Below are 26,822 nucleotides of genomic sequence, written 5' to 3' on the forward strand. Positions count from 1 at the left end.
TCAGCTCTCCTTTCAATTTACATTTATTATCCCAACTTCCTTGCTAAGACTTCATCTGAACATAATGTGTTACTCAAAATTATTTAAAGCAAATGACATCCAAGTCTGAGACATCCACGATACCCATTTCCCATCCTGATTCTGCATGTAGCTTTACTTCTCCTTCCTCTTTTTTAGAGCCCAAACCTTTAAGAATTACATTTCAGTATTCCAATGACTGCAATGACCTATCTTCACAGGATATTAGAAGGAACATGTAGAAACCCTGTCTGAAAGAACAGCAACTTATAACTGTCCTATGTTTTCCCAGATCTTTATGGTAATCCATTAGAGAAACCACCTCCAGCAGGAACATAAGGCATGACTAATCACTGCTTGAATTTAACTGAGCTAATATCTACTTGTAATATAGGAAATGAAGGCAAAAAGCAATGCAATGAATCTGATAAACTGGCTGCTGTGGAAATAATTTTCTTCCCAAATTCTTACATTCTGATGGCTTCATGTAATATAAATAAATTCTATCCGTTTACAAAGATAGCAACCCCATCTCTGCTGGAAACAGAACTAGTCATATCATAAGTAAAATATTCATTTAAATACATTGCACTGAGATTCTTAATACATGGGATATCTTCGCTTAAAACATTTAAAGATGGCTTAGAAGCAAAACTGATGAACAAACTTGGGGTAAATATTTTCCTCCCCCCTACCTGGAGCAAAATTTTTCAGTCCTATCGGGGATAAAAAACATATCTTCTGTTTACATGTAAAAAAACTAGGTTTCATCCATAATATATACTGTATGTTTCAATAACTTATATTTTCAGTATGAAATAGCATCTTCAAAAAGATGACAAGTAACAGTCACCTTGCAATGATTCTCTGAAAATAAATATTACCTATACAAAATGCAGGAATAACATACAGGTCTATTAAGCTTATAATTTGTGCAATTTTTTTTAAGTGACCATCTGTATAATTAAAATGTAAAAACTACAAGACTGTAGACTGAAAAATATTTTTATATATTAAAAAAGTAAAATGTAAATGAGGTGTAATGTACAAATAAAAGAAATAATAAACAAAAAATCTGTCTAGATGAAGGAAACCATGTTCATAAGATTCTATGCAATTTTTTAAAAATTTGTCTAATATACCTATATTCAAAGCATGTTCTCAAATGCCAAGTCAGATTTAGTAACAAGACTATATAAAGAAACATCATTTGGACACAAAAAACATGAATATTAAGATAATTTTTTTTAAATCAATGCTGTATGAATCACATTTATAATTTTTCTTATAGCATGTGATCAAATAAAACAGAAAAACCAGAATGTATACATTGCTAATCTTTTAAGTAATGTTATGTACATTTTATTGCCAGTATATGCACAATGGTAAGCATAGAACTATAAATACACAATGTAATTAAACAGTAGAAAACAACAAGGATGTTACACGTAACAAAGAAAAGAAGGTTGAGATACTATTTTCTTGATGTAGCTGCTAAAAAGGGCTAGCGACGAGTTATGACAGTCTTGGGTTTAAGTCTTTACATAAATTTCTACAACTTTTCCTCCAAATGAATCTCTGCAATGGCATTGCTTCTTTAATAACCACATCTTAGCTCTTTCTATCGCATTCACTTCAAACTAAAGTAAAAACAACCTTTCATGTTAACTACAAGCATCTGACTTAATTTTTTATTCAGTTTTGTTTTTCAAGGTTCCTAGCAGGTAAAGTGTGTCAATAGTTTCTTATGATATTTGGCTGCAATGTTGAAGAATAGAGTTTTGAATACACATTAAGTGATAATTTGGAAAAAAAAAATAAAGATTTTCTGTAGATAGTTCTTCTACTGGGTGCTATATGCAGCAGCTCAGTCAAAAATTAGTCACCCTGAAGAGGTAGAGAGAATTTTAGCCTAGCATAGATCATCATCCTTGGCACCACTATTTTCTCTCTTATCAGGATACACTTCCTACAACTAGACAACATCACAGTCAAAGAGAAAAAAAAAGTAAAAAATAAGTTCCACTCTTCCTGGGAAGGGTACTGTTTCGTCCCATTTCTCACTTAATTAGCTTGCTGCTTATATTAAAAAAAAAAAAAAAAAAAAAGGAAAAAAAAAAAGGAAAAAAAGTAAAAGACAACATTTAGGGACACATTTACTTATCTTTGTTCTCTTTCCATTATCAACTTCATAAATACAAAGAACCATTATTCACAATATACTAACTCTTTTTCAAAAATGGAAAAACAAACCCTTGAAACATTTCCACACCTTAATCCAGATGGGTCTTGAGGATGCTATTCAAGAAAACCATGCAAATAATTTGGTGCAGCTTTTCCTACTCATCCAAAATATATATTTTTCTTTAAATTAAAAGGTGGCGAGATCCATAGCATTTGTGACTATTCCCCCCTCCCCCCATTTAAATTCAGTGCAGAAAATCTTGGTGCTTTTAGGAAGGTAAGGGATAAATAGTTTTCTGCACTGTTGTCGTAAGATCCCATGTGAGTTACAATACAAGACTACTTGTTCCAGCAATTAGGTTGAGAGGAAACATTCTAGTGATAAAGATAAATACATACTGAGCATGCTTGGGCAGAGCACTCCATTCTGAAGCATCCTGCTTGAAGAACGAAAGGTGACAAGGATGGTTCACGTCCATCAAGTGACCATGAACTCTGCTGCTCACCAGCAGGCTGCCACACTATCACCAGGTCGGCAGTGCTGCCCTGGCAGGGCTGTCTCCCACATTAAGAGGTACTGGTTGTACCAGTCCTCTGCTGCGCACACTAAATTCTTATTTATGCAACAAACATACAACCAATGAACAATATCACTGTGACAGAGCTGGATCAATCCAGCTTTCTTTTTATAGGCATATTTCTCAATCTCCAGAATATCCCAAACAAGCTGTAAATAAGATGATGAACCACCAACACAGTGAACGAGTCTCACTGCAGTTCAGACTAGTTCAGCCTTGTTTCACATCACTTCTTGTTTCTAGCGAAGGACATGATACTCAAACTAAACAGCAATAAAAAAGTAATGTTATCTGCAGCTGAAGAAAAGCAACAGAATTTATATTTTAACTTCTGAAGCTTAAAGCATACCTTTTTAATTAGCGTTAAAAAAATCTTTTTTTAATACAGTAACACTGGCAGAAGTTAATGGGAAGACACAGAGGATTATGAACGGGGTAACTGATGGGTAAGATTATTTTGAAATTTTATTCTGCTTTGATCAACTGATGTTAATACTGCTTTTCCTTAGATTTGGAATAATTCTATTGCATCAGTCTCATGCAGGCTGAGGACAGCCATTGGTTAAAGAAAAAAAAAACCAACAAAACCCCAAACAATAAAAACAAAACAAAAGAAAGGGGAAAAAAAAAACCCAAAACAAGAATAAAGTTCCAGAAGTTGCATGTAAGGATTTTCCTTTCACTGAAGAGGGCCTTGCCCTTGCTTTAGGAGACCTGGTTAACTCTTGTCAGCTTCATTAGCTTTGTCCAGACATATCTGCTGCTGTATCCCCTGCTCCAGAGCCTGTTTGTGCACGTTTGATGTAAAGGTTCAATAATTTCATCTGCAAATTTAAGGCAGAAAGTAACTCTGTTTAGTATTTGCAAACAGTACAGACTGACTACAGGAATGGTACAAGAAAACAGACATTAATCCCTTTTCCCTAAAAACAAAATTTTACTTTACACAGTTATTCAAAAGGAACATACATGCCAATGTAAACATCAAACACAAGTAGAATTTGTCACTAGGAAACTGCTCAAGCTTCTTTAGGGATGTGAAGAAGAAAATGATGTAAACTAGGTAGATTAAGAAAGATGGAATATTTTCCTCCAGTTAAAATGTGTTTCTAAATATCATAGTGGTTTGGGTTTCTTTTTCTTCTAAGTTAATCTGAGGTTCAAGCTTCTAGTCAGAGTTGCTGATGCTGGTATTTACTAAAGCTTCCAATATTGTCTGGAGTCATTTTAAATACGATCACAGAGACCGTCTGAAAGATAGAACTGTCTTATTCACAGACACACAAAATTATTTGTCCTACTTGACTGCCAAGGACAAAGAGATTCATAATTAACGTATAGCTGTTCATACTAAAAAACTGCATGAAAAAGAGGCCAATAAAATCATAAATATCTTGAGACAAAAGGGACCACAGACTAGTTCTTATTATTTCAAATTAGAGGTACTGAAAAGACCTGTGAAAGCAAAGTAACAAGGAGGAAGAATAAATGAAACTGCTGTATGTAACATGGACCTACTATGTTCCTTGTTTTTCAGTCAGAACTTGCATGAAAACAAAGACAAGAAACACTGATAGGAAAAGCCTGCTGAATACAGCCATTATCACTACAACCAGCATACAAAGAACTGAATGCATTAAAAAGCAGTAAGAAACACAGTTTAGTAATTATCTTAATGCTGAAGTTTGTACACTTGCATAAAAATCTGTGGAATTTCAGTTTTGAGTATTTTACAGTGAAGTCGTATTAATACAACTGATTCAAGTATATACTTCATTGAAACTTTCTGGCAGAGGCAAACCAAAATGCAAATGCATAGATGCAATTATGAGCCAAGATTTGTTTAAGTGGTATCTTGTACTTACTTTACTGCCAGTGAGTTGACTGAGATGTGGTTTTAGTTCATCACCAATTACTGCATGAATGGCTACAAGGCAGAAAACACATGCCTTACGAACGCTGCTCTCTGAATTATCATAACCCTAGAAAGCAATAAAATTAACATTAATACCTTATCAGTTAATGATTAAAAGACCCAGAAAACTATTTATTTATTTACTGTAATAAATACATATGGTAAATTAATGCCAATGCAGCCCAATGAAGCATTCCAACAAAAAAAAAAAGCCACACAAATACAGAACATGCAGTTAAAAAGCAGGCTGCATATTAATCACCATTTTTCAGGCTGAATTTAAAAGCCACACAGTCCTGTTCATAAGCTACACTGAAAACAGAGCTGCTGCCATGCAATAGGTGAGCACGTAAGAGAACTTTTCTAGGTTATACAGGTATTTACTTAAAGCAAAAGACCGCTCACAACTTAGAGCTTCCTGACTGTGAATAAAAGAATCCTCTCAACAGCTAAAGACTCTTTTGTTAACCCCCAAATCATTTTTCAATGATTTTTCTTCTACCATTTTTTTATCACCCCATGTCTGGCTGTCTCACTCATACCCTCCTCAGAGGGCCCTTCTCTGCCTCTGTTTTTCTGCAGATGTATGACTGAATCACACCCAATAAAGACAGAAATCTGCAGAATGCAGCTGCCAACTCCAAGGAGTCATGATCCATGAAGGAAATTAATGTATTTTGGCTCTTGGTATGTATGATAAGGTGGTAAAAAAAAATCAGTTTTAAAGACAAAGGAAGAGAAAACTTGGATATCCTGATATCCTTCTAATTTTACTGAACTTTATAAAACTGCTTCTTTCCTCTTGCCTCCCAAAAGCCCCAGCTGACAAAGCTCTACAATTATATGCAAATAAAATATGGACTGCTTCACACCCAATTATGTAACTTGGAAAAAGTACAAACAACAAAGAAATTACCTTAGAACTAAAAGTTACTGCCAATCCTACCCATAACCTGGACTTTATATTCTAGTGAGATTTCCTGAGTTACAATTTAGCTCCCTGCTAATCAAAGAGATTGTTCCCACTATCCAAGGTATTTTGGGTCAAGGCAGCCACCAACTATCAGACAAGTGAAATACTTCATGAGAACAAAGTGGTACTATTTTTAAAAAGTCTTTGCAATTTGTATGTATAGTTTCTTTTTGTTAGTCTGTTTGGTCTTCCCCCCCCCCCCCCCCCCCAGTCTTCTTCTCTCTTCTCTCCTTACCTGTATTAGACCTGGCACAATCTCTGGTAAAAGCTGAGTAAGGGTTTCTTTAGATACTCTTTCTATAACTTTTGTCTGCATTTTGATTGCAGCCAGATTAATGGGGTAATCTGCAGTTTGGATAATTGGACAGAGAACTTTGATGCACTGATCTGGGCTGATGGAAGTGGCCAGCATGGAAGCAGCTTCTTCAGCAGATCTCACCACCTATTGAAAGAAAAAGACACAGAAAAGTGATTTATATGAGACTCTTACTGTGTGGTCCATTTTCTGGTAGTAATGGTCTTGAGCATGCAAGTTTCCTATCAAGATCTCTACAATATTATAGAAATATGTAAAGAGTCCAGCTGTTGGACAATATTTCCTAAAATCGAAATTCTTCCCAATATTCTGTGACTACAATGCCCTTGGCAATACACATATCAAATATGCTTGTTTAATATGATCTGAAATTTCTGTATTCTGCATACCCTCCATCTACATATTGAAATATCACCACCTCTGTAAACCTGTAATTTCTTGTGCTGTCATTATTATTGCTTGTTAGGTCAGTGTTCACTGACAAAAAATATTTTCACATTCATTTTAAAAGCGTGTTTAATAGCATGCCTAGATTGCTAACTGTAGCCAATCTAGCTGTTTTTCTTCCCCTGTAATTATGAAAGAAGCTATGAGAAAAGAGTACTTTAAGCCTGAAGAATATGCAGAATGTAGAGAACAAGAGTAATTAGGTAGGACATCAATGGGTAGAGAAGCTCAAAACACAACAAGGGCATTACAGAGAAAATCAACATCTAATCTTCACATTAGTGCTGTGGTGGCATCTGACATCTAAAAAGAGAAATCACTTTACAGAATGAGTGGCTGTACACTAGTGATGTACAAAATCCTCCAGAACTTTCTCTCCATCCTTGTCTCCTTTACTCTCTCATTCCTAACACACAAAACCATAAGAAAGAAAAAACCAGAGGAACAGAGAAGGGACGATGGGGAAATGACACTGCAATTGACACAGTGTATGAAACAACTCCAGAGAGCACAGGGGAAAAGAGAAACAAGCACCAAATGAGTGATAAAGTCACATGATAGGAGGAATCAAAGTCAACTTAAAAACCTGAAACTCCACAGTAAATTCCACAAAGTGCCCTTGCATGGGGAAGATGCACTCATTTAGAAATAAACATGGATTCTTTCCACAGAATCAGTGACACTGATGTCAGAAGTTGAATAATGGGTTTGTTGCTGCATCTGTTTCCTATATTTACATGCATTGTCCTTTATTGTGCATGCAGGCATCACAAATAACTCTGAGCAAGCTTACATTTACATACCTTCTCCTGAATCCCCTCACTATTCCTGGCACAAGCACCGCCCCACTGACATATTCCCATGCATTTTCCCTTAACACGGTTCAAAGCCATGCCCTCAAAATGGAGCATAATGGAAAGGGCTGACAATTCCTGGTCTTGTTTAGTCCCATCTCTCAAACATAAAACTCAGTGAAACCCCAAACTTGTTTTAGATCTCTAGGACACTTCTATTTGGCTTAAGATGTCAAACAAGGGAAAAGCACCTTTCAGTTATTCCTTGAAGAGCCATGGTGACACACTGCTAGTTACACACTGTCCTGTGGGATGGTACCCAAGGCAATTGTTATTAGGGATGATATTACTCATTCCAGAACTTTTAGAACTGCAGAGGTTTTTTTTCTTGCATATGCATGTTAACTAATAACATCATTGTTATTTAACATGTGCTTATTAAAAAAATTACTTCCTCAGTAAGAACTGGTTATTTCACATTTTCTGGACATCTCTTTCATTTTGTAATAATTTGTCATAACCTTAAACAAATAAAATAACTGATTACTGACCTCCTTATGAGGATCTTTATGCGCTTCTAATGTCTTCATGATTGTGAGCTCTGCATAATTCTTAAACCTTGCTGGCTGGTTTCTTAGAATTTCTCTCAGAACTTTCAGTGCCAAAGCTCTAATTGCATGCTAAAGATTCAATATTAAAATAAATGAGTTATGCATCTTTAAACAGACATATGCTTTTAACATTTGTTCAGCTGACAGAAAATTTTTTAATAATGGAAAAATATCAGATTATGCTTTGCACACATACACAGTCTGAATTTAGTGTTAACAAATAAAAGTAGGGAAAAAAAAATCTCTTCAATCACTCTTTTTGCAGAAAATGCAGGTGACATATCATAAACACACTGCTTATACAGTTATGTGTATACATAATTTGACTTATCTATGTTATCCAGAAGTTAAGTTGCAAACACAAGGACTGATAAAACCATTATGCAAATACATTATTTTACTACTTCTTTTTAAAATTATTTTAAAAATCTAATGCAAGTTTGATTTTTGATCCTCAGTAACTTCAGAAACATGGCCTTTCAAAGAACTATTACATAGAACTCAGTTTCTCCACAATGATTAATTACTGTATTTTAGAAATAAATTTTTAAATGCTTTGTCACACATGATGTATTGATATTCTAGATTCATTTAGGGCCTAGAAACAGATAAACTTTGAATCTCAGTGCAAAAATGTTTCATTCAATCTGTTGTGTCAGAATCCACAAACAGGAAGCCTGGAGAAGCTAAGTATCACTGATGCCCTTTTCACTATCACAGCAAATGGACTTCATGGCATTTTATTTCCTTCTTTTTTTTTTGTTTTTCCATCAGTAACTGGAATTTGTGCTCTTTCTACAACTTGTACAAATGTCAAAGGTACTAAAAGTAAGCCATGTACTTTGTCAGCATTCTTAACTGTATGTTTCTGAATTTACCTCTTTATCTCCAAGTGTTTCAAGCAGCAGAAGTAGTATTGTTTTGAAGTGCTCATCCCAAACACCAAAAGACTCTTCCTGAGTTAACTTCATGAGCTCATACAGGGCAGCCTTTCTTTCTTCAACTCTTTCATTATGGTTTGATAACTCTTTTAGTAGCTCTGCAACCAGATCAGAATGGTCCATGGGGGGCTCTGTCAAAAATGGAACGCACAAACACAATTACTGCAAATAAATACTAGTGCCTGTTGTACAAGTAAAGAATATTTTCTACTATGACTTGCTTGCCTTTGAGCATGATTTTGTTTTCTTCACCACATTTGCCTGCAAGAATTGCAGTTTGGCTATTACATTTTCAGTGCAGCCAACACTGCTGAACAAGCTTACAATCTCCCCCAAACCGCTACAATGATACAGCAAAAACCCCCTTGCAGGCTTGTTTACTGCAGGAGTTTTTAGGCTTGCAGTACCCATAAGTTTTCTACATCCTTTTAAATCTGATCTGTACATGAAGGGCCTTCTTTCCCATATGACCCTTCCATTCAAGATGAAAAATTTTCTTTTCTGTTAGTATTACATAATTGTTTAGATTTTTGTAAGCCATGATTCCACAACAATAGCTAGGTTGCTAAAACAAGCAGAGAAAAAAAAAATGTAACTGGTTCTTGGTACAAAAGAGATGAACTAAAGGCAAACCAGGGCTATTAGTCCCACAGATCCTGAAAACAATTCATTAAAAGATGGCACTTGACTTTAGTTTTGATTAGAAAGGATTCCATGGTAATGGAAAAACATGTTAGCAACACAACCTATATTTGTAAATAGGACTTCAAACAGAGTGATCTGAAAACAGTCAAGGAACTTAAAAATGGTCTTAATGAAAACTTGAGTATCAACTTAGTACCTTTATTCCATCATCAAGACCCATTTAGCCTTTAAGAAAGGAAAGCATATAGCTTCCATCTTTGCACTGAAACTTTTGGATAAATTAACAGAAACATGCCTTTTCCTAAGGCAAAAAATTGGAAGTTCTGTCATACAATGCAGATGCATTGCAGCTTTCCTGAAATGGCTGCATGTATTAACTAAAACATAAAATATAGCTTCCATGACAAATTAATTGTATCTTACACTGAGAAACCACAGCCCTGAACATTTTGTATTACTACATTCAGTACTATAACTTAAAAATGCTGTACAAAACACTTGTACAAAGAAAACAGTAAAAGCTGAATACCACAGAAATAAATATCTTAGCATCACTCATCAGCTACTGTAAAAATCATTCTGGTTTTGAAGCCCACATTCCTATTTGCATTCTGTTTTGCATGAATAAACAGGAGCATCAGCACCTGAAAGCAAACTAAACACTTCTGCTGCCTCTGTATTAATGAATGATTAAGATTTGACTAAAGGTCAGACTGAAATTGCATTAGGTGAGTTATTATTTAAAGCAGATGAGCAGAATGGACAATCATTTTTATGGAAGCAAGATCATTACTTTTATTGGCAGCACTATTACACTTTTCTACCAAACTGTAAGGATTATAGCTATAACAAATCCTATTTCAGGGAATACACATTGACACTTCATTAGGAAAGCTACTCATATCTGCTTAAATAAAGTATTTTCATTGTGGTGTCTTAAATGTATGGATGGAAGGGTTAAAGAGAGGGGAAGGTAATAGCCATGCCCATGCAGAAAAAAGGGGGAGAAAAAAGCTCCAGTAGTGGACTACATAACTGAAAAACTTGAAGATAACCAAGAGGGATGTGCCTTTTCAATTTGTCTTTTCCATTCCTTTCTAAGAATTAGCACCCAGTGTTTCATTTCCAAACATTCTCCAGATAAGAATGAAGAAGCATAAAAGAAGTCATGTTCAAAGAGTACTCCAAAATTTCTTTTTCAGAAAGGAAGCAAAACACAAATGAAGAGGAGCAGATGCAACGCCTTCATTTGAATGGATTAAAATATGCATTAGAGAGATAAATAATTGATGAAGAACAGGTCTTCTCAAACCACAGGATAAACAGTGTAGGGGTTAAAAGGGAACATGTAGGTATGTCCTGAATTTAGGAAAGCATTTCCTACTTTCACTCACTGCATCCTAATATAAAAGTTATGGAAACATGATAGCCAAAAAAGCAAACAAAGCAAGTGTAAAACTTGATGAATCACTTGCAGGATGACTGGATTATAACTGGCTTTCTATTAATCCAGGAGGATATGAGTAGTGTCCTTGCTTGGATGTGTGCAGAGCCTAGCTCTGTTGGATGCATTTATTAGTGCTATCTAAGGAATGTGGAGTGAACTCAGAAAATCTGTAAATGACATCACTTTGCGAGCAATCACAAACATTCTGGAGAACAGAGTAAGAACTAGAAATTATCATGTCAAATCAAAGGAATGACCTGAAAGAAAAAAGATGCCAAGTGTAAGGCAAGACCCAGAAGCAGAAATCTTAAGCCCATATACAAAGTGGCAGGCAAAAAGGAAGATGTTTGGAAAGTGCAATCCACAGAAATAAGATGAAATAAATAAGCTTCTTTGTAGAACACTGTTTTTGAAACAGAAACTGAACTGCTTTTAAGGAGTCTTGAAGTGACTTAAAGAGCCAGGTTTCCCTATGCTTCAGATAAAGGGCATTTCCCTTGGGGAAAAAACTGAAGTGCAAATGGTTGGAAGATTTAGGCTGTTACTCTGAAAACCTTTTTAGTGGAAGAGGCAAAACACTCAAAAGTGAGTCATGTGAGACACACTGTGGCATCTCCAGAACTGCCAGACAAACCATCTGTAGAATACATGTTCCTGCCCCAGTGCTGTTGACAGGATGGCATGAGCAGTGAAGGTTTTCCCATCTAGCCTTGTATTTCCACATCTTTCTGTCAGTAATGTCAGGACAGCTGGGAATCCAGTACTAACAGAATTTTGTGTCAGGAACAAGCAGCAATTCTCTGGAGTTTCCAAAAACTGTTATCTAATGTCAAATGAGCCCTTCAGATTTATGGGGAAGGTGTGTAACTCGCAACAGAGGAGTTGGAGACACAAGGTGTTTTGCCAAGTGTACCTTTTCTCTTGCACTTTTTGTAAATAATCCCAGATGAAATTCTAAAAATAACAGAACATACATGATATAACTAAATACTAAGTGTGAACAACACAGGAATGAAAGCAAGTACTTCATCAAGATGCATTAAAGAGCAGACCTAAATAATGCATTGCACTACTCTTCCAACCAGGACAAACTAATACAAGATAGGGATGCTTCACTCCAGCCAGTCGTGAGTTGTTACAAAACTGGATCATGCTGGCACAGCACATACTGCATCTCATTTAATGAAATACCCAAAAATAAGTTGTCAGAAGGTAGAAGGAGGCTTCTCCCATGTAAAACAAGATCCCTTAATACGGAATCTTGAACATAACCTCTGTATGTAGATGGAAAAGCTATTTAATTATGTACATGACATGATTTGTAAAACTGTGCTTTTTTCTCCATCTATTTCAGAAGAAAACATTTGGGTACACTATATGCTTCTTCATAGATAGGTAAGAAAAATGCATCATACTTGGATTTAGTTTTGATTTAATGCAAACTTAAAGCAAACTTACTGAAAAGGTGAATAAAACACCATGTCAAAAAAACCCTGTTTTTCAACAGTTTCTGTAACACATCTTTTGCAGAATGACAAAAACAAAACAGGTAGAAGGGAAATAATTAGTTTGTCCCTTGCTATTAAGAAAGCGTTTACTTAAAAACTTAATCTACAGCTGAACAACAGGAATACTAGATTATAAAAACCACTAACTATTAAAATAATGATAGTAGTGATACTTAGGAACCTTCTTAACATATATAATTTGTTAATATATAGAAAATTACCCAAAGATATATAGAGAAATATCATGAAGAAGCTCTGGAAGCCTACAAGACATCAACACATGTTCCTAGATTTACATGGGCTAGATGAACCACCTTCCCAGTAAAAAGCTGGTTTGTTTTGTTTCATTTAAGAAGAATGTTTAGTCAACAGAAAATGCCAATGTCATGTTTCAAATACAAATATATTACTAACAAAATACTTAATCTTTCACCTAATTCCCAAACTGGTTTGATCCAGTTTTACTTCCTTGTTGTAAATCTTCTCTCCACCCTCCCGCTTTAAACTGCAATCATAAAACAATCTGATAAGTAAATTTATATTATACAATACAAATATAGGATGTGCTACCAGAAGTATACAACACAGCATTTCCTTCATTTTTACCCTTATTATTATTACCCTTATTTACCCTTATTATTATTATTTCATTTCTACCCTTAGTCTCTACAAATTACAAATCTCTACAAATTACCAGGTAATTACCAGGTAATCCAACTCAAAGAGATGACTTAACAAATAAACTAATTCAAAATATAGCATTTGCAAAAACTTCTCAAAGAAGTGATACATATATTCCCAGTAATAACTTCAGAAATTAAACTCCAAGATAGAAAATCTCATAATTTGTTTTCTAGCACAGAATGTAAACTGAATCTCACCATCAGGAAACTGCTCTGCATCATCATCAAACATGGCTTCTTTCAAAGCAGATTTATTAAATGGACTAATACCATCAGAATAATTGTATGGGTTGTAATCTCGTGCACGTGGTGAGGAGTGGGGAGGCATTGTGTTGAGTAATGATGTTTTGTTATCCAGAGCTGTCCGACCTGTATCGCTCACGCCACTTCCTGCTCGCATGTCCACTATTCCAGAAGCACTGCAAATCTGCAGGAGGAAGAATTACATGAGCATGTGAAATACACTCTTACACCTTTCCATTAACTAATTCATCACTAACAACATCACTAATTCATTTATGTAGTAAAAATGTACAAATTTCAAAAGGCTTAGAATTTTCAAACCAGCCCTCAAATAAGAAGTCTTAGTTCCCTAAATTTTGCTTTCCTTAAAAAAAAACCAAAATAAAAACAAAAAAGGGGAAAATATACATTGTCCCCAAAAAAATCATAAACCAGAAACAGTTGTATTTTATTTTACAAGTCCAATGCAAAATAATTAAAACCATGTTTAAACATATTCATATGTGGCAAGTTCAACAAAGCTTAAACCCCAAGTTCCATGGAAACAGAATTCTTAAATACTGTATGTAGCACTTAACAGCCCACAGGTTTTGTACACAATAAAATAAAACATGCAGAAAACCATATACTAGGGTGCAAACTTTTCAAAAGCTTAACTCCAGCTGTTCTGCAAGATCACTGGTTTTTAAACTGCTAACATGTTAAACAGACTGTGCTACTTAAAATCAGCATTTACGTTTTCAAAATGTGGTACAAGACTAGGAACATGTTTTTCTAAAGCTCTTAAGTAATTCAGGAGAAATGTCCAATTTAAGAATATAAACCTCCTGAACAGCTTTCCCATCTGTAATCAGACACTGGCTTAGTTTGCTGAAACCAACATGAACTGAGTTTAAATACTCACCGAGTCGCCATCATCTTTTTTAGCATCTCGTTTTACGGGCTCATTCATATCTTCCTGACTACGAAAACTAAAATTCTGAATGGCTTCAGTGACTCCACGAAGAGAGCTGTAAATGTCTTCAGAATTCATGTTTTCAGTGTCATAGTCAAATGCACTGTGGGCCACAGAGAAGGACAGGAATTAACATGGATTTATTTAATGATTTTTTATTTTTAAATGATTTTGTATTTTTAAATCACATTACCAGGCAAGTACAGGGACTGAGGAAATATTACTAAAATTATTACTCTTCTTGAAATACATTAAGAAAGTTGTCTCTTCACAATACAAAACTGTATTATGGTATGCCTTAGCAAGTGCACTACTGCTGACACAGAAAACACCGGAAGTAGCTAAGGGAAAAGCTACATTAGGTAACAGCATCTGCCTGAAGAAACAAACTTCTTTTGCTCTGTTTTATTCTGCTGAATGTGAAACAACCAGAATTTTTACACCATCCCCACACTCTGAAGGAAGTCTTAAAGGAGTGCTGATAAAACTCAACAGCAAGGAAACTGGTAAAAGCTAAAATACAAAGTCTACTTTGTTGACAACATCATTACTATAAAAAACATTTCTAAACTATTACTTCTTCAGTCTCTCCAATATTAAATTTGGTTTCATGACCGAGTGTGCTTGTTTTGGTTGGAATAGACTCAGCTTTACTCATAGTCACTGGCAGGGGGCTATGCATTGGATTTGTGCTGTAAGCAGGGTTGTTAACATAGGAGTGACCCCCCACTGGAAGCAGTGAATTCCTTGTCTGTCTGTTGCTTGCACATGCAGCTTTTGCTTTACCTAATTGTCTTTATCTCAGTTTTCTCTCTTCTGTATTTTGATTGTCCCCCATCTCTGACCACAGGGATATTGAGGAGCTGTGTGATGCTTAGTTGTCAGCTGGAGTTAAACCACAACATTACATGACACAGTCTAACACTTGTTAGAGAAGCACACTTTGGTTCATTCTCTTGCTAATCCACTTGCATTCTAAGATGTACAGCCCTTTCCCAAATCAGGCCAGCATGTCAGACCCTTCAGGGAGGCTGAGCAGTACACTGTCATTCTATGGAAGAAGGGAGATTATTTCTAAGCATCTGTCATGTAGTGCAAGATTTTGCCCATGCTTTCACTGTAGGGGTTACATCTTTGGACAATGTGTTATAAGCCTTAGATGTGGAATTGTAACACCACCAGCCTACATTACCTTGGTGACAAAGTGTTCTGTGATGTATTGGTTGGGGAAGTGAGAGGACTTGACCAGCTTGCTGGGGAGCGTGGAGTAGGTCTTGTTAAAGGACTTCCCATTGATCCCTGGAGGAGGAGAGATGAGAACAGATACTCTAGTATGACTAAATGATTCCCTTTTCACTTATTATATTAATTATTATATTTATTTTCTCAGAAAATAATGTTTCTCAGAAACATTTAAAGAGCTTCAAGTAAAGTCATGGATTGTCTAACCCCTTTCTAGTAACTTCAATCCCGTGTAACTTTGAAATTAGAAAGTACAAAATAAACTACATTTAGGAAGCACATTCAAACTTCTCAAGTCACTTGGAAGCAACACAGACTTAGAAACTAACTCTACAGGAAAAAGGCATCCCACAAAATGCTACTAAGATAGGCTTCTACATAGTCATTTCAGAAAGCATAGTAGCAGAAGCGTGGATACCTGACCACTGTTGCCTGTATTCCGGAGATGATTATGGAGAAGCTTTGTGGCTCCATCCTGAAATGTTTTTGGTAAAGCACCCAATAGCATTGTAAACTCTGGAGTGTTGAGTTCAAAAAGGGAAATCAGCACTGACTGTGCAGCCTAAAAAAAGAAAACACAAACTGAAGACATTAATTAGAGTTTCAAAGGAATTTTATCAGCAGAAGATACTACAATGAGTGGTAATCACAAAATGTGACTTAAGTCTTGATCAAACCTGAATAAAGATGTCAACAGATGTGAACAAAAGCAATTCATATTTACTGGTAAGCTGGAAGTTCTGATTTTGATAAATTCAGGCACACAATTATCATTGTAACATGCAGTCTTTCAAAAATGTGCTTTTCAACCCCCCTAGCCTCATGTCCTTACTCAGGAAAAAAAAAAAAAAAAAAAAAAGAAAGAAGGAATTTGCAAAATGGCTTTAAGCATTTGGGAAGTTGAAAAAATTTAGAGAGAGAAACTAAACACACCAGGGCAGGAGCAAGCATGTGATCCTTTCTACTGAGTTCTGTATGTGGTAATTAGTTCGCAACACACTTGTAAAGGAACAGTTAGCACTGTAGAAATTAAAACAAACCAAACCAAACAAGATACCCTAATCTGGAATGAGACAATTGTGATCACAGCACTTGATACTCCTTACAATTTACCCTACAGCCAAGCTAGTTAGTTAACCTTGCCTCTGCTTCCCTTAACCTTTCTAAAAGGTAGGCAAACATAATGGGCAATGAAATTGAGCTGACTACATATTCTGAGGATGAAAACTGTGGAGTAGTTTCTACTGGACGTCACCTCCCGTACTCTCAATTTAATCAATTCATCTTTACCATCACCTTCATCCTACAGCATGTTTCACTTATGTTGGGATCCTTTTCACCTCAATAAAAAATTACACTCTACTGACAAAGCAACACTGTGAATTACACAATAGTCAGATTCCCTCTAATATAGAAATTGTTGATTGAATGACTTAAGCCATTTTTGTACAGCTTGCCAAAGATTCACCAGATAGTGTAACAGACCTGACAACATAGTAACTAAACTAACAAGTGCAAAGAGGAGCTGGAGGAAGTTCTCCAAAATTACCTCTTTGTAGCAAAGGACTGTGGTTGTAAGATTAACCAACTATGTGTAGTTTATACAGCTCACCATCAAGGTCTGCCATGCACTGGAGAAAACCAGTGCCTTGTGCTAGAACAGAATCATAAGCAGCTTGCTTAACCACCAATAAACTCCAAGCAAGTAGTTTAGAAAATTCTTTCAGACATTTATTTCCCTCCTTTTGCTTCCAGAGCAATGAACTGTAGCATTTTTTAATTAGAAGTGGAAAGCCAAGGTATGAGCACACATACCTGCACACATCTTAGTATGAAGTTTAATGGCAAAAATCCTAGCACGTCAGATTGCCACAAATTATCTTTGCATACTCGTGACTGGTTGTTTTCTTTAACTTTTATTTCCTTCTCCCCTTGATAACCTTCCCTTCAAGTCATCACCCTGAACGTCCTCTGTAATCTGTGTTTCTCCTGTCCTTGTCATTTTTAATGGTCAGTCCTTTAATCAAAATTGACACAAAGCAAAACCAAGACAAATCAAGCAGCTGAGCAGAGATTTGGGAATCACCGCTTTCATTTTACTGTCTGGTTATCCAGTCTCCACTCCTTAACACTGTGTCTATTTAAGCTGCTTTTGAGAGAACACAATAGGCAGTCCAGAATTGTATCAGGATACAAAACATCAAGTCTGCCCAAAATGAAGCTCCGCTTAAAGTACCAAAATTGATACTCACTTGCAGAAGGTTTTCAATGCAACTAGCTATTTTCTCTCTTTCTTCCTTGCCAAAGAAACCCTGCATTTTAGAATATTTGGAGGTTTTTATTCTCTCCAGCATAAGGTCTCTCCTGAGATTTAAATTCACTCACATAGAGATCATCTTTAAAAGAGTGAAACAAGGATAAGAAGTATTTTTTTTTTGTATTGCTCTCTTCTTAAAGATTTCTAAGAATAGATTCAAACTCTTCCCAGAAGAATTTTAATCTTAGAAGAAATCAAAGTTCTGAAACAGAATTTTACCTTCTAGAAAGAAGATAAGTCCCATGTCACTGAACTACACTAAGAGTGCCCAATTTCAGACTAATAAACTATGATTTTTCCTAATACTTAGCACTGGAACTGCTTTTGCTAAGGACAAAACCAAACCCATGATTTACACAGAAATTACTTAGAAAAAGCTTTTAATTTAAAGAAAAGTGCTAAGTGCTATAAAGCTTATTAAACGAAATAAAAAGTCTGTGATACCAGGTTGAGAAGACTGTTAAGAAAATTAAGCATTTTATACTATCAGAATAACTCTTTTGACTTCTTATTGGCAAAATTTTATTCTCAAGAGTTAAAGGATTTTGCAGTTAATTGCCTCAAAGAGCTATGTTATGGAAAGAAAAAATAAAATCTGAAAACTTACATAATTAAAGTGTTCCAGATGATTAAACTCACTAGTAATTCTTTCCATGATTCAGTTACTTACTGACATAAAAATGCTTATTAGAGTTATGAACCATCAGATAAGACAGCTTGCCACGTGTCTTAGTAGTAAAACTTCACTGATTTAGAAGATAGTGATGCTTCAATTCTCCTCCTGTTTTATGGTCTTTTATATGTTACTAGAACATAACACCCAGGCAAGAAAAGTCCACTGGGTGCAATCTATTACTGTTTTCTCCAACTCATGAAGTTAGACAAGAAGTGAATGACTAAAACATTACTCCCAATATAAAAACTCTCTGATGGTTTTTATTATGTATTACAAGCATTCTAGATACCAAGGAGTCTAGTAAGTTTTTATTTTTGTTTTCTTCACATTGCAATTTGTAACATAGCTCCTACTGTTCACTCCTACATCCCTCCTAAACAAAGGAAGTTGCTCTTTCCAGAAAAGACAAAGCTGCCAAGATTCAAACTTAAATGAAAGTAGCAAAACAAACCTCAACAAATGAATTGTTGCAGCTTTTCAAACTGCAGAAATAGACAGAAAAAGAGAGAGAAGAGTTAGCTCTCTGTGTCATAGACACTTGCATTGAGGAACCATAAAAGGTATGACATTTTTGTAGTGTTAGCATGCTGGAAATAGTGTTAGGTTACAGCATGACCTGTAACCAAAACAATCAAAACAACAAAACTATTCCATGAAACTGCAAATAAAATTTAAAAAAAATTTCTGCCTTCTACAAATTGAAATCCTTTCCAAAGACTGCACCAGTATAGTCTTACGGTTATTTAGTACCCCTGCTGTACCTAGGCAGCTCACAAATGTTAATTTTCACATCATTATGTGGAAAAGGGAGATTTGCACTGAAGTGCAGCATTACAGGAATAAGCCCATGATACTACCTTATCAATGCATTAACTTCCTTTGTCCATGGTTCTATCAAGGTAGCTATCTACCTACCTGTTGTTAAAAATAAAGGACTCTAGAGAATCCAGCAGAGATTAGACTGAGTTTGCTATCAAATTTACCACTCACTCCTTTTACAAATGTGCTATTTAGTATCACAGGGGGTAGTCTCTGAAATAATATTAAAACTGTACAGAAAATGGCCACTAAAGAGATTATGGTACTAGATACTACTTGTAATGAAGCATGATAAATTATGGAACAGAATCCCAACATACTAACATATATAAAAACACAACCGTAATGGAGAATTCCAAGATGTTAATTTAATTTTTTTACTTAAATATTCTTAATTACCTGGAATGCTTTGCAATTCTAAGGACACATTAACAAACATACCTTCCTAACATCTGAGCTTTTAGGTTCTGTGGTCCAGGTGATGATTCGAGACACTGCTAACCTAGTTTCACTTGAATTTACAAAGTCTCCTGGATCCATCTGCTGCGCAAGAGTTTCTATATATTTTAGGATTGCAACTTTGACCTGCAAAGAGAAACAGAGTCAGGTGGGCAATAAAAATGGTGTGCTGCAAGAAGTGAGCTCACAGAGTAGAATGTTCATTCCCTAAAATAAAGATCTTTTTTTCCAATTAAACTATACATATTTTGAGCATTAATATATTTTTTTTTGCAATAAAACAATTTACAAATGGATTTAACATTTGAAGAAGGTTATTCCACAGAAATTCAAATACTCATACATAGATTACATTTCACTGCTAGCAAATAAAAGACATAAATCATTCCATATGCAGAAGCTTATATTTAAAAAAAAAGAAATTAAGAAAAGATTAATTCAGAATTATTAAGAAAGTCTTTCAAGTACTAAAACGGAAAATGAACATCATCTGATGAACCAATGATCACGTCTTACTAGCTCCTACCAGATAGTTAACACTCAGTGTTTTTTCATAAAACATCAGGTTGAGCAGTCACAGTCTCTGGAAATGAGCCACAGGAATCTTTCCATTAAATACTAGAAATGTATGGAATGGTATTTCTAGGAAATACTTAAGATGGGTCACAGATGCACACTTTGTTTGAATATATTTAGATGACAGGGACATGGATTTACCAAGAGGACAGAAAACCTCCTGTACTCCCTTCATTTATCTGATCATTTTCTTCCTCCACAAACTTGTTTTAGTCCTTATGCAGAATCCCTTTTACAGAATGTTTTGTACATCCCAGACTGCAGCCTCCCACTAGTTTCTCCAATACTGCACCACTGCAGTTTTGGGCAAAGGGCTATTATGCCTGTATATGTCTAAAATATTTACTTCCTCAGCTCATTTACTGCCTCAGAAATTTGTCAGCAAATCTGTCAATGGAAGTTGTGGACATTTATTTAGAACATCTATCAGATTTTTCAGCTTTTATTTCCACTAGTAATTACAGCGAATCAAAAATACCTACCAGGAGAGAGAGACCTACGTCCATCATAACCAGAGAGAAAAAGAGTTCTGAGTGTGTTTCTGGTTGTTCACAGCTTGTAGTACAACAGTTCTGAGCAAAGCTATTTAGAAATTTCTCTTGGTCATGAAACTTGCAAGCTATTAAAAACTCAAGATACAGTGGCACACAAATGAGGATTAATAATGAATACTTGATTTTCAAAGCAGCTGCTAAAGCTCAACTTCTCTGAAGTTATACCAAGCAGCAGCTGAAGGCTTTCATCTTATGCAGATCAATATCCACAAATGCATACTATTTGCTAGCTATTTTCCTAGGAAAAAAAACAAACCTTGAACATCTCTGCAGCAAAAAACCTTAGGCCACATGGCTCTCCCAATTCAAAGCAATAGCTGAAACTTCTAGATTACGTAGGGAAACCATTGTGACACCACTACATTTGACTGTTGAGGATTTAAATAAATCTAATGTAAGACTTGAAAAGGTTGCTGTTAAGGACTGTAACACCTAGAACACCCAGAGGCATTTCTTCCAGCGAAGAGACTCTGAAGTACTGTATCTAAGAGAGCATGATTATTTAGTGTTTGAATTGCTTCCTGAGGGACTTGCACAGACATCTGCAAAGACAGAGGCTCTCAGACAGAACAGCACTGAACAGAAGGAGTTCTTACTAATAGAGCTTTTCACAGTGGGACAGATTCCCAAAGTTAAACTTTACAGCTATTTGAAAAAAACCCATTTTTTACTAATTGCTTTTGAAATAAGAAATTCTGGAAGGGCTACACCTTTCTGTGGTCAGATACCATGAGCCGGAATTATTACAGATTAAAAACCCCATGCTGAAATAAAACTCTGTAAGAGCAGCAAATCTACTTCAGAAGTATCTTTGCCAATATTTCCCCCAGCTAGGTACAGAGATGAAATTTAGAAATAGAAAGGCTTCAACAATCTATTTCAGTCTTCGACAATCCCTTTAATCTCTCAGAGAGAAAAATTTTTGGACTGCAATGAAAGTACCTCCAGAATTCTTACAATTAGTATTTGCTGTTAAGTTGAAACCACTCTCTGTGAAGTTGTTCAATACTGTCACTTTCAGATTGTCACATCCCAGGCATCAGTCTCTAAGTTACTAAATACTTAGAAGTGAGTGCCTGTGCCATTATATAACCAGATGACTAAAATATACACAAAAGGTAAATTTTGGAGGGCTCTCTCATAGTTGTGAATTTGTGCTACTCAGGGATTTTTTAATCCAGAAACTTCAATACTGACTTTGGTTAAAAAAAAAATAAATCTTCTGGTCAACTGTGGCAAAAACCTTTGTCAACAAATTAGCATTTTCAAAGTAAAGAAGGATTCAGAAACTTGAACTTTGGTCACAATACTTAAATCAACTCCTCACTGAGACTGACTTGATATGAGACCAGGAAAAATGAAGGGATGATTGGTAGTGTATTTCAGGAAAATATCCATCCTTTGGAAACTGCCATGTTTTGCACCTGCAAAAATAAGCTAAATAGATTATATCCCACCTAGAACATTTGACTCCTATGCCCATCCAAATATTTGACCAAAACAGACACATACATCTGGCACCTCTAAACTGTGTCTTAGCAATTCACCACACCTAAGTGTAAATTCACTGCAGAAATATGACAGATAGAGCACAGTACACGGAGCTGCATCCTCCATGGGTTAGGTCAATAGAATTCCAGTAGAATGGTTGGTTTTCTTACTGCCCAGCTATCCAAATCCACCCCCATGGCCACTCTAAAAGCTCAAGTTTTATTGTCTGAGACTTAGCTGTCTTTCTATGTGTAAGAATGATAATGACTGTTCACCCCAAAGGATCATGATTATTTATGACTATCATGTGAAAACCAGAGAACAAAAGAAGTAATTTGTAGAAGAGAATCATTATGTGGCTCAAATTTCTCATCTACCATCTCTCCTCCTATCTGACTTTCTTTAGGGATGCTGAAAATCCTTTCTCTGACTTCTTCCTGTCACAGCGAATGCTGTTTCTCAGTATTCCTAGAACCAGATAATAATATATCAAAGAACAAAAGCTCAAGACTTTAAGAACTGGAGTAGTCCTCTAGGATTATCTATTATTCTGTGGGTTTTGATCACACCAATTATTCAATTGATTGTATCAATTATTCTATCTGGGACCACTGAAGATGGGAATTAGGCAAAATACTCAATAACGTGGATATTAAATAGATACTCCTGATCTGTGGGCAATAACTTTACTGGTCTGAGTTCTGAATTTGTAGTTACCACATAAAAAGGAAGTAGGGGGCAGATTCCACTTTCTTCTTGGAAAAAACTTATTTTCTTTTAAATGGTTACATAATTTACTGTCCCAAAAATTCATTCAAAATACTCTTGATTTTGCTTCAAACTAACAGGTGTTCTTCTATGGAGGTAACTTTTACCAGCATCTTGATTTCAAAATTGTCACTCAAAATTATTTTCAGAATGTCTTCCCATCATGCGCTTCATATTTCTGAATTCCTTCTAGGCCATTTAGAGAAGAATTTTGAACTTAGTCCCAAACTCAGCCTAGTAGGAGTCCATGTCTCACTCCAAATCTACATTCTCAGCTTTGAAATGTGCTAGATACACCTTTAACAGCTACACTCCACCTTTTGGAAAATGGAACATCTCAACCATCAAATTCACCTTCCTGGGGAGGAAAACCAAGTAAAACAAAACCAATCTCAATTTGTTCCAAGGATTCATTTAAACAACAAACTGATTTTTACTACCTCATTTGCTGTCTTCAATAAATGACAGCAGTCCCTTTTTAACACAGCTCTACGAAGCAACAGTGGTCAACGTATCAACTGTCCTCAAAAGCTTAAAAATATAAGTTTTACTGTATTGTAGACAAAAAAGGCATATTCATGTGACTTTAGGTTCAACATTACTCCAGAAAGGTCATATTCTTGTGCAGTATCAAACTGAGTAAAAATATTTCGTGCAGGATAGAGCAGAAAATGCCAGTTATCATATGCTTGTTATTTCCCCATTATCATCACTTATAAATCATAGGATTTGATGCATTTGTTTCTAAAATCAACACTCTTTGGAACTGCAAATGAACTACAGAATACATTTTTACTTTTCAGATGTTCTGGTAGGTCTATCAACTACAGATTCTTAGGTAAAAATGTGTGTAATTATAAAGCTACACACCGCTTTCAGAGAAGTAGAGTGTATCACATAAGGAACTATTTTTTAATATAGTAACTCAAGTTCACATTAATATTAGAATAATTTAAATAACTCAAAGCCTGTTAGGCTGAACATAGGAAAAAATATATATATCTGAACTAGGGAAAAAAGTATGGGAAATCACAAACATAAAATTAGAAAAGACTTGACAGAGTGAGTTTGCATAACCAGCTTGATGTTAGGCAGCCATATTTTTTGTTGCTCATTTTTATTGTACTGTGTTTTTATTAGAACTCTCTTGCAGCAAACATTTTCACACTAGTGTCGTGTTTAAAACTGAGCATCTGCATGCTTAAAGTTTCCCGCAAAGGTTAGTAGCAGCATACAATGCATTCAAATAAAAATTACTGGTAACGCTGTAAGAGTTTCACATAGGGTTAAGAATAAAGACAGTAATTCAGACAAAAACCTTTGAGCTCCAAAAAGAGCGAAGTTGGTCCTGCAGTGCTGGCTTGACTGTCTGAAAGTTTATAAAAACAAAATCCACTAATTGAAAACCTTTTTTATTTTCTTTATTTTTACACAGAACAAAAATAACAATCCAAATTCAAAATTAAGACAACCAAATTTCCATTAATGATGATTTCTGCTTGCAAAGCAAGCCTAGAAAGTCTTACCTTCAGACTAGGTGTTTGGGTCTGGTCAACAGTAAATCTCATTAAAATACTGAACTGGAGGTCATTTGGAAAAGATTCCCTGTAAACAAACAAAATAATGTTATGTTACGTTAAATTTTCTGTTAAGAACTGTTGAGAGGCAGCAAATAAGCCTTCACCCTTCTCAGTAAAGCTCAAATTGCTACCAGTTGCCACTGTATCTGACCTTTCAGAAACATTTACCTAGTTAAGGTAATGTTAAAGACAAGATTTAAGAAATTCTTACTATGAAGCAATTGTAACTAGACTAGATAATGCAAGCAATGCAGAATTATATAATAATGATATGCTAGAATTCTGATTGTAAATCAGGCTATTAGTGAAGTCTGGGGAGAAGGAAGACAGAAAGCAGATACATTATTATCATAACTCCTTGAAAGTTAATGCTGATGCAGAGATGAATATTCCAGTGAAACTTATTACTGCAAAATAAAGAAGTTCAAATGCAATTTCTACATCACTGTACACAAGGCGAGACATCATACATGGCTCAGGTGCATATTCTGGAATCGGGTAAGTAGTATCATATTAAATTTTCAGCACTGAGGACTCAAACCCTTTCAATTAAGAGTCATTTTATGAAACCAAAATGGTGAAGCAACAAGGTTTAGTAAAGTTTCAAGGTCTGCCATGAGCTATGCATTTTTACAGAAATCAAACAGCACACCAAAAAAAATAAAAGCAGCAAAAACCTTGAAAATAGCTAAGAACTACGATGTTACTTTTTTAAGAGCTCATTACCTTGTGACATCAAGTGCCTTCTGAACTTTTGCTTGTACCGACCCAAGCAAATCAGCACCCATTTTTTTCAACAGCTGTGTCAGCAGTACAAACAGCCAGTCCTGCAGATCTTCTTTATGGACCTGGATGAAGTCGACCAGTGTCTCCAAAAACATACTGAACACCTAAAAAGCAGAAGAAGATGGAAAGAGGGTAGGATGGGGCAAAAGAGGAAACGACACTGACGTATGCCGAACTTACAAACGAAGAAAGCAGTAAGGGAATCAGAGGCAGAGAAAGGCAGTGTTTTGCAGCCAAGCGGGAAAAAAAAGAAAAAAAAGAAAGGAAAAGAAAGAAATCTGCCCTGCTTGTTCACTGGATTTTGATATAAGAGTACATTGGAAATGTTAGCCGACTTCTGTAGAAGTTTGACAATTAGATATTCCATGCAGTTTCGTCAAGAAAAGGAATGCTTACTGTGATGGCTGGCGCAACCTCAATTTTTCCAGTAAAACTTAATTTTTTACCCTTTCAAGCTCTTATCATTAAGTTGATTTGTCATATTCCTCAAAGACTACAAAAACACTTTCTCTTTAGAACAAAAAAAAGCTACTACAATTCTTTAGCAAAATTGTAGTTAATTGTAAATATCTGCATTACTAAATACTGCAAAATCATGACAGTTGGCCAATTCCTAAAATACTCATGGAACAGAACAAGCTTCTTCTATCGCAGGTATCCCAACACGAAACTATTCACCACAGCAGGGAAAAAAGCCACAATAGATTCCAGATTGGCAGGTGTTTAAAACACAGAAGTACTTGCGGTTTTTTGAAAACACAATATCCATTGTCTTCTTTTCAACAAATGTTGAAAAGACTGCATTAGGGAAAAATAAAAAAAAAAGAACCCAAAACAAAACCAAAAGAACCAAAACCATGTATTTTTTTTATCAGACTCACGCCAGGAAGAAGGGCTTTTTGGAGGGAAGGGGTCAAGGAGGGTGTGAAAAATAAGTAACTTTGGTTAAAGAGCTTTTTTAATATATCTCACTCATTTTAAGTTTTTTCCATACCTAAGACTGAAATCAGGATGTATACACTCTATACTTGTGTGGCCCATGGGCTTCCTGTTTCTCTGACAAGAAAAATGTGTGTTTGGTTTGAAAAAGGGTCCTTCACAACACACGGTCCAGCACAGAGCTGGGTACAGAAGTAGTGCTGTGGTGCAAGGAGGGTTGGGCAGATATTGCCTCCTGACTCTTTATGAGATGGGTGCAAGGCTAGAAGTGGCTGGTGCAGAGCAAGGGCTGGAACCTCACATCCTCCTGCAGCTGACCTGACTTGTCATTAGCCCAAATTCTGCTGCTTCTGTGAG

General features: G+C 35.6%; 2 protein-coding genes across 51 annotated transcripts in view; both read right to left on the reverse strand.

The window, feature by feature from the left end:
- Nucleotides 1–2,681, reverse strand: part of UBP1 (upstream binding protein 1) — a 50,612-nt gene extending 47,931 nt beyond the window's left edge. Inside the window, exon 1 of the mRNA XM_086846466.1 lies at nucleotides 2,602–2,681. Within this exon, the coding sequence (XP_086702592.1) occupies nucleotides 2,602–2,681 (80 nt within the window). The remainder of the gene's footprint in view (nucleotides 1–2,601) is intronic.
- The window catches only part of CLASP2 (cytoplasmic linker associated protein 2), a 143,902-nt gene continuing 118,437 nt past the window's right edge, over nucleotides 1,358–26,822 (reverse strand). For 27 of the 50 annotated variants that reach the window (XM_086846277.1, XM_086846258.1, XM_086846208.1 and 24 more), the window contains 13 exons: nucleotides 25,467–25,630; nucleotides 24,687–24,765; nucleotides 24,479–24,529; nucleotides 19,754–19,897; nucleotides 15,919–16,062; nucleotides 15,451–15,557; nucleotides 14,208–14,361; nucleotides 13,259–13,487; nucleotides 8,715–8,908; nucleotides 7,777–7,905; nucleotides 5,904–6,110; nucleotides 4,646–4,762; nucleotides 1,358–3,604 (listed from right to left, as the gene is read on the reverse strand). In XM_086846277.1, coding sequence (XP_086702403.1) covers nucleotides 3,518–3,604; nucleotides 4,646–4,762; nucleotides 5,904–6,110; nucleotides 7,777–7,905; nucleotides 8,715–8,908; nucleotides 13,259–13,487; nucleotides 14,208–14,361; nucleotides 15,451–15,557; nucleotides 15,919–16,062; nucleotides 19,754–19,897; nucleotides 24,479–24,529; nucleotides 24,687–24,765; nucleotides 25,467–25,630 — 1,806 coding nt within the window. In that variant the 3' untranslated portion in view covers nucleotides 1,358–3,517. The remainder of the gene's footprint in view (nucleotides 3,605–4,645; nucleotides 4,763–5,903; nucleotides 6,111–7,776; nucleotides 7,906–8,714; nucleotides 8,909–13,258; nucleotides 13,488–14,207; nucleotides 14,362–15,450; nucleotides 15,558–15,918; nucleotides 16,063–19,753; nucleotides 19,898–24,478; nucleotides 24,530–24,686; nucleotides 24,766–25,466; nucleotides 25,631–26,822) is intronic. The other 23 variants (XM_086846318.1, XM_086846296.1, XM_086846239.1 and 20 more) reach the window with 1 other exon arrangement.

This window comes from Cyanistes caeruleus, chromosome 1 (assembly GCF_971803275.1).
Source record: "Cyanistes caeruleus chromosome 1, bCyaCae1.hap1.1, whole genome shotgun sequence".
Classification (NCBI taxonomy): domain Eukaryota; kingdom Metazoa; phylum Chordata; class Aves; order Passeriformes; family Paridae; genus Cyanistes; species Cyanistes caeruleus.